This window comes from Psammomys obesus, unplaced genomic scaffold, assembly GCF_907164565.1.
Source record: "Psammomys obesus unplaced genomic scaffold, mPsaObe1.curated_primary_1811, whole genome shotgun sequence".
Classification (NCBI taxonomy): domain Eukaryota; kingdom Metazoa; phylum Chordata; class Mammalia; order Rodentia; family Muridae; genus Psammomys; species Psammomys obesus.
The window spans coordinates 24502146-24512753 of record NW_026592890.1 but is presented as its reverse complement, the minus strand read 5'-3'; the positions used below and the strand labels follow the sequence as shown (position 1 = coordinate 24512753).

Sequence of the window (10608 nt, the reverse complement as noted above, 5' to 3'; positions counted from 1 at the left end):
TGTTCTCTTTTTGATGTAATTTTCAATTACAGAGTTCTTAGGATAGTGGCAGTAATGTGTCCTCTCCTCAGATTTGCCAGTTAATGATGTTTCCCTCCACATGCCTTATCTGTTCTGAACTCTGCTTTGGACGGTACTTTGTCGAGATCTGACCCCTTTATCCATAGACACTTCAGAGGGTATTTCCTAAGAACATGTCTCTCTGGGTCAAGAAATTTTTTTTTCCAGTAAAAATACAAAAATAACATATAAACCACCACAATAAATTTTGAAAAAAAAATGGCAACTATGAAAAAAGGTGCATTGCTTTATTCTTCCTAAGAGAAAATACTTAGGGCTGTTTTGTTACTGGGATATTTCTAGACCTTGTCACAGTTCCTGGCACAGAGTGGAGACTCACAGAAACCCACCAACTTCAGAAAGTAAAACTTCATCTGACATTTCATAATGTGAAGTTTTCCTAAAATAAATCAAAAGCAAAAACAGCAACAGAAGCAGCCACTTCTTTATTTCCTGTAATTTGTAATTTGTGTGGTACAAAGGAGTGAAACGCTTCAGATACAAAGGTTTGGGGGATTGCTATTTAAAGATTTTGTTTTTGTTACTTTTAATGTTGTGGGTGAATGTGGGGGGGGGCTGTAGGTGTGTGTGCGTGTGTGGGCACCCATGGGAGCACAGGTGCCTACAGAACTCAGAAGGTGGCACTGGATCCCTTGTAGCTGGGGTTACTGAAGGTTGTGAGCCACTTCATGTAGGTGCTGGGGGCCAAGTTCAGATCCTCTGGAAGAGCAGTATGTGTCCTTAACCACTGAGCTGTGTCTCCAGATCTGGGGAGTTCCACTGAACACGATCGCAGTGCAAGTCAGCGTAACGTCACTGTCCTCAAGGCTTTCTTTATAAGTAGCGGTTTCTGATGTACTCGCGGTACATGGCAGTGTCCTCTTTACCAAGGGGCTGCATGATTCCTTGGCTGGCCTGGATATGGGCCTGGAAGATCTCTGTTGACTTCCTGTCTACTCTCGGGGGCTGAACTTCATAGATGTTGTCTTGGGAGAAAGCTGAAATGGGAGCCCTGTAAGAGACAAAAGAGGGGGCTGCGTTAAAGGAAACAGAAAAAGGACTAGAAGGAGCTATGAGAACCATTCATCGGAACGTGGGATTTACCAACCAGAAACAACCTCTGCGGTTGCTCTTGGCTTCTTGTCTGGCTGGAAGACCACAGGATAAACACAGCCTGAGAATCTGTCCCTGACACCCAGGCATAGCAGAGGTCCCTTTTCCTGGTCCTTATAGAATGGCAGCTTTATAGTTGTGTGTTCATCTGGCTCCCACTGGAAGCAGTTCTGGTAGTAGCTATCACTAAGTTTTGTTCTCTGTCTTTGCAGGTACTTGGCTTTTTAAAGGAAGATTAAGTAGGAGTCAATGAAGTTGGACATAGTAATAATTCTGGCCAATGAGTTTACGCCAGTAAAATGCTTGCTCAGTGTATTGCCTGGACCAATACAAGCACTCAGTAAATGAGAACCACTGTTAACAATTACTCATGTGCAATTTCTCACTTGAAGTTCCAAAATTCTAAAAGCTTTGACAACCAAAAGCCACACTGCCTGAAACATCCGGCCCAACTAAAAAGCACTGTTCTCACCTCTTCTACTACATGCAAACATGCACATGTCAGACATGGCCTCAGATCTTACTGGGGATATCAGTACGAGCTGACTATATCTTAGCGTGCTAACACTTCTTAATTCTACAGCACATCCGGCCTCAGGGTTTTAGGTGAAGAACTGTGACTCTGTGACAGACAGCGCCCTTCCTTTCTGAAGCACCCAACAATCCTCTACTCAGACATGGCCCTCCATTCACCCGCCCAGCCCACTAGAGTGCTTGAAATTGCTATCCATCCCTTGAGGAAGGCACTGTCTCTAGGAAGGCCTTGTCAAAATTTGTCACGGTGGTGCCTGGCACACCGTCCACTTGCAGCCATTAGATGCCCACCAGTTACTGCAGTCCTCAGCTGGGTCAGGCAGACCCCCGGGGGATGAGCCAACTAACAGGTGAGCCAGAGGACGCCTGTGTGAGTGGTGCGTGACTGCTCACGTATACACTCAGAAGGTCAGGAAGAGGCCACTGGTGAGGAGGGATGGAAAACTAAGGACATCACACTTCATCACTCGGCTCTCTTTCAAGAAGGCTCTTCATGTTCTGACAAGCAAGATGACCCTCGGCTGAGCTGGAGACTCAGCCTTGTTCCTATGCATCTGGGAGGAGTCACAGAGGCATCCTGACGCTAGCCATTTGCTTAGCTGGGACTCTGGAGTTAGGGGAGGGGTCTGTGATCAGCACAGTGGACCCCAGAGGCAGCTGGACTGTTAGCATTCTTCTGGAAATGGGGCAGTGTGATAACATATGGAAGAAAAGAGAAATTGCTCAAGGGCTCCTAGAAAAGTTCTATCTTCTTGTGCTGCACTTAAATAAATGTGGGCTCTTCTTACTCCTCTAGAAAGATATCAAGTTGTCGATTGGGGAGATGGCTTGGCGGTTAAACTGCTGGTTCTGCAAGCAAGAAGACCAGAGTTCAGATCCCCAGAGCTCATACAAATGCCAGGTGGGCATGGCGGCTGCCCACAGTTACAGTTTGGGAAGGAAGAGATGGGGGTTCCCCAGAACAAGCTGGCTGGCTGGACTCTCTGCAGCAGTGAGTGCTGGTTTTGACAGAGAGATCCTGCCTCAAAGAATGAAGTTGAAGAGTGATCAAGAAAGGTTTGTGATATCAACCTTAGGCTTCTACACACACACACACACACACACACACACACACACACGCACACACTCACACACACAAACACACACACACGTATGCGTGAAAGAAAAAGAAAGAAAAGCCACCACGTGGCTCACGGGACTCTGCCTTAGTGTACGACACACACCATCCTGTGATGGCTGGAGATTATAGGACATCTCATTGAAATAAAATAAAGCTGGAAGGCAATAGTCATTCCAGAAGCCAAGATCTTTTTTTTTTTTTTTAATTTCATCTCAGGATCGTGTGTTTCAACTCAAATTTGGTATACAGTTTAGGACACACGTCCTAAAAAAGCATTCTAATAATTTCACATAATCTTAGGCTGAATCCTTACTTAAGTAAATAAAACCCAAGGGTGGAGTGATCCATTTAAGGTTAAAATAATAAAAGGTGGAATAAGGAGATGGTTCAGTCAGTGATGTGTGCTTGCCACACAAGTGCAAGGCCCTGAGTTTGGAACCCCGACACCGACGGTAAAGCTGATTTGGCAGTGCGCACCTGTAATCCCAGGCCTGGTATGGGAGGGGTTGGGACGGAGTTGGCTGGGATCGGAGACAGGCAGATCCCTGGCTATTACTGGCCAGTCAATGGGTGATCCCCCGAGTCAGTGAGAGATCCTGCTTCAGAAAATAAGGTAGAGAGCAACTGAAGATACCTGAGGCCAACCGCCAGCTTCCACACATATGCAAACATGTACAAACACCTCTCTCTCTCTCTCTCTCTCTCTCTCTCTCTCTCTCTCAAGATAGGGAGATAATGATGGAGAAAAAGACAGATGAAAGGTGGAGGGTTGGGGAAATACTGAGGTGGCAAAATCTCATTGTATGCCAAACTGACAGGACTTTATTTCTCAGTACAGACACAGGGTCTGCGGTTAGCACATTATGATGGTGGGGGGTGAGATACTCTATGAATCTATTCATAATTTTGCCTCAGAAGAAAAATACAGGAACTCTGAAGTTAATTTAATTCAAGATGAGCAGTCAGTACTCTTTAATGGCTGGCAATGTTCAAGGCCAAACCATTTTAACCAGGCCCTTCAACAAAGCGGCTCCATTAGTTTACAGAGATTCCCATCAGCAACCATAGCATCTCCTGGTCTCCACCATCAACATGCCACCTCCACTGCTCCAGGGCCTACTCCTTCTCAGAGCTCTTACAGGTCCATCGTCTTACCTAGCTGTCACAGCCACCCTGGAGGAAGGAAGGACGGGCTTTACACTCTCCATCACTCAGAGCTATTTGTAGAACTGGACTGATGTGCCCGTCCTGTCTTTGAATGGAACTCTTTGTCTATGTGATTCCTGGAAAGAATCACAGCAGACTCCAAGGGCTGTTCAAAGGCACCTTCTAGAAACCAGAACCTTACAATTAGCACAGGAAGAGCCCCTCCCGTCCAGATGGTAGTTGGGCCTGGGCAACCACAAATGGGACCAGCCACTTCCATCCAATGTCTTTGATTTCTTATCAAGAAATAGACTTGGAGTCTTTACTCTGTTTCTCAGAACCTGATTCATGGAAAGCAGAGTTACAGAAAATGATGAGCAGCTCTGCACACAGGAAACAACGAGCACTGGCTGGCTCGGCTCCACAGCACAACCGGTGGGTTTAGGCTTCCAGCACAATCTCACTCTTGTTTTACAATCATCTGACAGGGGGTCGGAAAATGCACCAACCGCCCCTGATAGAACTCTATGTTGAACAATAGAACTACATTAAAATGCTCAGCTCACTGCTGCATCTGGGTCAGAAGAAAGCTCAAGATATCCCCAGTGCTACTGGAACAAGAAAGGGAGCAGGAAGCGTTGGAGTCACAAAGAACCCTTGTTTCATGATCCAGACACAGGGGGACCTCACATACCTAAGCTGTAGTTCTCAAAGTGTGACCTGGCCAGCCAGGGGCAGCAGCAGCACCAGGAACCACAGCATCAGGACTACAGATCCCTGGCTCCCACACCAGACCTACAGAGTCAGAGTAGCTAAGGTCAAGGCCAAGAAAAGTGTTTTGATGAGTCCATTGGAAGACTCTGACACCCGCTAAAGCTTGAAAGCTTCTTGTCTATCATGGCCACTGTCAGTTACATAGATGAGAGATACAGAATGCTAAATAAGATCTACTTAAATTTTTATGGTGATGGGAATCGAACCCAGGGCCCTGGACATCTTAGGCAGACATACTACCATTTAGCCCTACTCCAACTACTTATTATTCTTTGTGAGTTTCACATCATGTACCCTAATCCCACTCGTCTCCCTGTCCTTCCTTATCTACAACTCCCACAAAAGAAAATAATAAAATAAAAACAAAACAAACCAAAATCTCACTGTGGAAGCTATAGTGGGTTGTGTGTCCCACGGTACACCCTTCTGTCCACACTCCTCTTGGATGTCCTGTCGCTGCCCTGTGTCATGGAGATCCTACAGCTTTGGATCTGTAGGACCGGCCCCTTCATGCTCTCCAGCAGTTCTTAGATGAGGCAGATCTTGGGGTGGGCCAACTCAAAGCCCTGGGTCTGTGCCTGAGTGGTGGCTGAGTTGGTCAGCTTATCAGCTCTCCCCCACCCTCACTACCAGGGCGAGCTCTCCAGCACTGCCCTGGCTAGCTCATTCAATGCCTGGGCAGGGCCCGCTCTCCCACGCTCATGCCCACCTCACTAGAACCAGCTCTACTGTGTTTTCCAGGTGAGGTACAGGGAGGTACTTGGGAGAGAGGTCTCCCGAGTGCCAGAGCCAGTGAGGGGCAGGGGCAGCTCTGCACAGCCCTTGGACACCAGCATGGCCCAGACAACAACCCAGACCAGGGACATTCATATTGTCTTTAGTTGGCAATACGAGCCACAGACACCAACACAGAACCCTTCCACTGCACGGCCACAGAGTCAGACATGGCCCTTAGTGGTGGCTCAGGCTTGACACTTCACTATGGCCTTAGGTGGCAGGGCAGGCTACTGATGACAACCTATTCCTCCCCATTCTCCTGTCTCCGGTTCACCTCTCTTCATGATGCTCAAACCATTCTGCTTCTCTTTCTCTCCCATCTGTCTACCACATACTTGCACTCTGTGGGCAGTCCCACTGAGAGCAGGCCACGAGGCTGGCAGGGCTCTGGGTGTCTTCTGGGGCATTGCTGTGAGTGGGCTTCTGGGTGCCCTCTGGTCACCCATGCCTCATGGCAGTGGGCTGGCCAGATTTTTTTTTTTTTTAAGATAGGGTCTTACTATGTAGCCCAGGCTAGCCTCAAACTCACCACCCTCAGATGTCTGAATGCTGGAAATACAGGGGTATACCACCACTGCCTGGCTCCAGTGTTTTTCTTGAGAAAAGATTTCATCATGCAGCTTGAGCTATCTTGGAACTCCTGATCCTCCTGCCTCTTTGTCCCAAGTGCTAGTAGCACTGAAAATTTTTAAACATTAACTTTCTTTTAAATGACAAAATACCACTAACCCTACACTGGAAGGCACAGTTTAATATTTAATTATAGATTTAATTATTAGATTCATCTTTTATTTTCCAATGAGGAGATTTTTTTTAAACTTCCCCATCTACTTAATTCATTTCTGAGGTGGGAAAGAAAACAACATCCATGACCCACACAGAGGCCGCTGGAAAGAGATGGGGTGATATCAGACCCAACACTGGACAGACAGTCTCTTATCAGAAGGATGGCATCTGTTTCCAGATGAAAACAAAACAACAACCCTAGCATTTAAACACTACATGCTATAGAAACTATGAGACTGTTTTCTTTTATGGATTCCAGTAGAGAAACCTAGCTTATTAGTACACTTTGATGACAAGAAATAAAAATTAAAAAAAAAAAATCCACATTTGTCTCCTGGCCATGAAAGAGGAAAATATATTTTTGAGCTTCTCAGAGCCTCAAAGGGAGATGACCTATTGCCCCTCATTCAAATGCCAGTCATATTTTTGGACATAAAATATTATAATTACATCGCAGATTCTGACAGGGTGTTCCGTATTTCCCCTCAAGGAGTGGTGCGGTCTTATTTAGGATAATATATTTACCAATTCATTCACGGGCTGTTTAACAGACATCGTTCGGTGCCTCAAACACTGAGCACTGGTGACATTCAGCCTTAACTGCTGCTCCCACTCACAGAAGAAACACTCCAGGCAGAAATTCATTAGACATGCCCGACGCATTTAAGGAAAATCCTTACTGGTGCCCTTTAATGCTCTTTGTTCAGCGGGGGCTGCTTTTAATACAGCCATTTCTGATTAAAGAAACTCCATCTTATACTTGAATGCGGAACTAATGTTTGAGCCCTGTGTGGTTTAACGGTGGAGGTGACTTTTCTGGCTTGCACATATTGAGGAAGCTGTACATTGGCCGAGATGTTTTTAGAACTGGGTGTAATCATGACGATTCATGGTTAGTGGTTAAACAACTAGACCAGATTTGGTGATTAAACTATTAGCACTTACATTTTTAACAACCATATATGATCCTTTTCACTATGTTAAAATCGTACTTCCTTTTAGACTCAGCCTTTTGGTAGACATCAAACCCCGTTTAGCATTTCCAGAAAATCTACGAAGAGTTTGACCCACAGGGTCCATTCCTCTTCCCGATGTTCTGCCTGTTGCTACCAAAACTGTCCGTATCTCCCCCGGGGTTGCTGCTGCTGTTATTTATCATCACATCTTAGCCAGAGGATCAAGAGAATATTACCCTCAAAACCAGATCATGGTTCTGGGCCATCCGTCTCATTCCTTCTGCAGAAATTCTGGGAGAAAACCCTCATCAGGTCAAAACTATACTCTGGGTCTACTAAGATGCACAGGCCATGACGGAACAAGATTTCAGGAGCACCTTAGTCATCTGTCTTTGCTGTGACCTCTGTCTTTGCTTCGAAATCTCCACCAGGAACTAAGAGCCCACTTCATCTAACTGCTGGTGCGTGGCCATGATCAATATTTCCAACTAGACGACCTTCCCTTCCAGCCTTCGTGTTCTCAGTGATGTCAGTTTTTGGTTTGTGGATACTGTTCTAGCGTTTTCCTGTGAATGGACATTGCCTCTCTCTAGCTCTTTCATCAAAGTGCTTGAATCTTTCCAATGAAGCACTCACACACCGAAGCCTAGGCTTGAGTCTGCCAAGGTGCTACAGTGAAAATGTGTTCAGTTCTTTAAAAAGAAATCGTCTAAGTTCACGTTCCGAGGGCTAGCCACCTGCTCTCCGCGTGCACTCATGCAATAATGGTAGCAATTAGCTAGAGGTGGCAGTTTAAATTTACACCTAAATTAATTCGAATTAAATACATTTAAAATAGTTTTACGTATTACTGCCTCAGGACAAGTGCATGGCATCACATGAGACCAATGGCTCCCGTGCCAGGCAGTGAAGACGTGAGCTTCGAGGTTACTGTAGGATCTTCTGTGTGGTGTGCTACTCTAGAATGTGCTTACAGCTCTTTCTTTCCTACGAACTCTTGGTCCTTTCATCTCCCTAAGCCCATCGCTCTAATATAAATCTATCCACAGCAGTTAATGCCATTCAGTGCTTTAACTACCATGTTTAATGGCAACTACCTCTCATCTGGGGACTCAGTACTACTGAGTTCCTATTCTTCTAAGCATCACAGGCTTTATTCTTCTTGTCACTTTACCAGAGTGACGCCATTTTTCAGAGTGACGCGACTAAAACCTTACACACATCCGGGTTTAAACACACTGTCTGACCTTCATTCTACTGCAGCTGCTATGCTTATGGGGTCCAAGCTGTCTTATCCTTGTCCGCTGGGGGCTTCTTCAAGTTCACTAAGTGCTCCTTGACGGGACCCTACTTTTCTCCGAGAGCTTTCTTGCCACCTGGCTCAGCAAGAAGTTTCAGTTTTATTTCCCAACATAGGCCTAGAACCGGCAACTTCTTCCAGGAGCTCTGGTTCCTGTAAGTGGGAAACTGACGTTCTAAGACTACAGTGTAAGGACTGGGAATTCTCACTCTGAAGCCTGTGTGTGTGTGTGTGTGTGTGTGTGTGTGTGTGTGTGTGTGTGTGTCAGCCTCAGGATAGTAATGCTCACGCTACCAGCATCACTATGATTCTATGCGTGTATGCTCTTCCTGTCTTAGCTTGTTCAGAGCTGGGTTACATACAGCAACGCACACCATTTGACCACTGAGCTGAGGCATCTCCGATCCTCTCCTTTCAGACCTTTACTCTGGACATGTAGACAACCACGGTTTACTCTTGGCACTATACTTTGTATCAGCGTCTGTGCTAATCAGCTTTCTGTCACTGTGACAAGATCCTTGAGATAATCACCTTAAAGTGAACGGAAAGGTTTACTTTTTGGCTCACAAATTTAGGCATTTTAATCTATGGTCTGTTGGTCCATAGCGTTGGGCCTGTGGCGAGGCAGTACACCCTAGAAGGAGTGCGCGGTAGAAGCTGCTCTGATGCAGAGAGGAAGAAGAGAGGATGAAGAGAGGCTGCAGCCTCGACATCCCCTTTAAGGGCATACCCTCGGTGACCCAACGTCCTTGCACTAGGCCCTTCCTTTATGGGCACCGCCTCTTGACAGAGCCACCAGCCGTGAACCGTGACACACGGACTTTGGGGTCACTTATCTAAGCCCCAGAAACGGCTCTAGTCGTGTTGTCGAAAGCTCATTTCTGTGACACCCATGGAGACAACACTCCCTAGGTCCTTACTGACAACAAAACCTATTTTTACACTAAAAAGCTTTGAAGATAATATCCTTGGCTCACATGGTCTTTTCTTGAGAGCTTGAAATGCTACTCATTTTAAAATTCTTTTCTGGTCTTAAGTACTGTATCCACCTTACAACTGTCTCATATTCTTTCTATAAGAAGTCTATGTATAAAAGCCTAAAGGACGTTCTTCCTATAAGGTTAATCTTTACACACCCTGATGTTAGCCAAAACAAGCAGATACTCTGCGTATTCAGTGAGCTCTGCAACGCTGACTTTTAAGGAGTTTCACGTTCCTGAAGAGGCTTTTCTTTCCACATCACTGTTTTTAGTAGTTTTTCTTTTCTTTTTTAAGGTGCCTATTTATGTGTGTTAAATCTTTGCCTATTGTCAGCGTGACACTTTAAATGCTTCTTGGGTCTTCTTTTGTTCTGGATTTAAGTTTTACACTTTGGCTCATTTTCAAGTGGCGCGTTGCACACCCAGCCTCTTGTGGACTCTCTCTGGCACGTGTCTGCTGTCTGTGGGTGTTTGTCAGCTCTGTGTTCTCTTGTTCTCATAGCTTTATGTAGGGCTGACCTCTGGTACTCTCCTGTTGCACAGTGTCTGAGCTCCCCTGAGCTCCAGGAGGAGGCGAGGCTCAGGGAAGCTTCTGTAAAGGCACAGAGCTGCCCTTTCACTGTTTCATCAAAATGTACAAAAGGCTGAGGCTTCCACTGTGTTCACATGAATCACATGGAGAGAAGTATCTACTGTGTAGATTCCAGCAGACGTGATTGCATCTTGACTTGGCCAGAGCAACAGGGACTTTCTTGCATCTTTTTTTTTTTTTTTTTTTTTTTTTTTTCTTTTTGGTTTTTAAGGAAGGGTCTCACACAGCTCAGGCTAATGTTGAACTTGCTACATGGCTGAAGCTAGCCTTGAAGTTGCTATACAGCCTTGAACGCTCAATTTTTCTGCCTTCATCCCCAAGTGCCAGAGTGCAGGCACGTGCGTCTTTCTGCCTGGCTTCCTCATCTTTACTGCCAGTGCCCTGCTCAGTTTTGACACATCAGCACATGCATACGTGTGTCATACACACACACACACACACACACACACACACACACACACACACACACA

At 45.8% G+C, this 10608-nt stretch overlaps 1 protein-coding gene across 1 annotated transcript in view; it reads right to left on the bottom strand.

The window, feature by feature from the left end:
- Positions 1–485: 485 nt before the first annotated feature.
- The window catches only part of Fig4 (FIG4 phosphoinositide 5-phosphatase), a 100954-nt gene continuing 90831 nt past the window's right edge, over positions 486–10608 (bottom strand). The window contains exon 23 of the mRNA XM_055616169.1: positions 486–1072. Within this exon, the coding sequence (XP_055472144.1) occupies positions 895–1072 (178 nt within the window). The 3' untranslated portion in view covers positions 486–894. The remainder of the gene's footprint in view (positions 1073–10608) is intronic.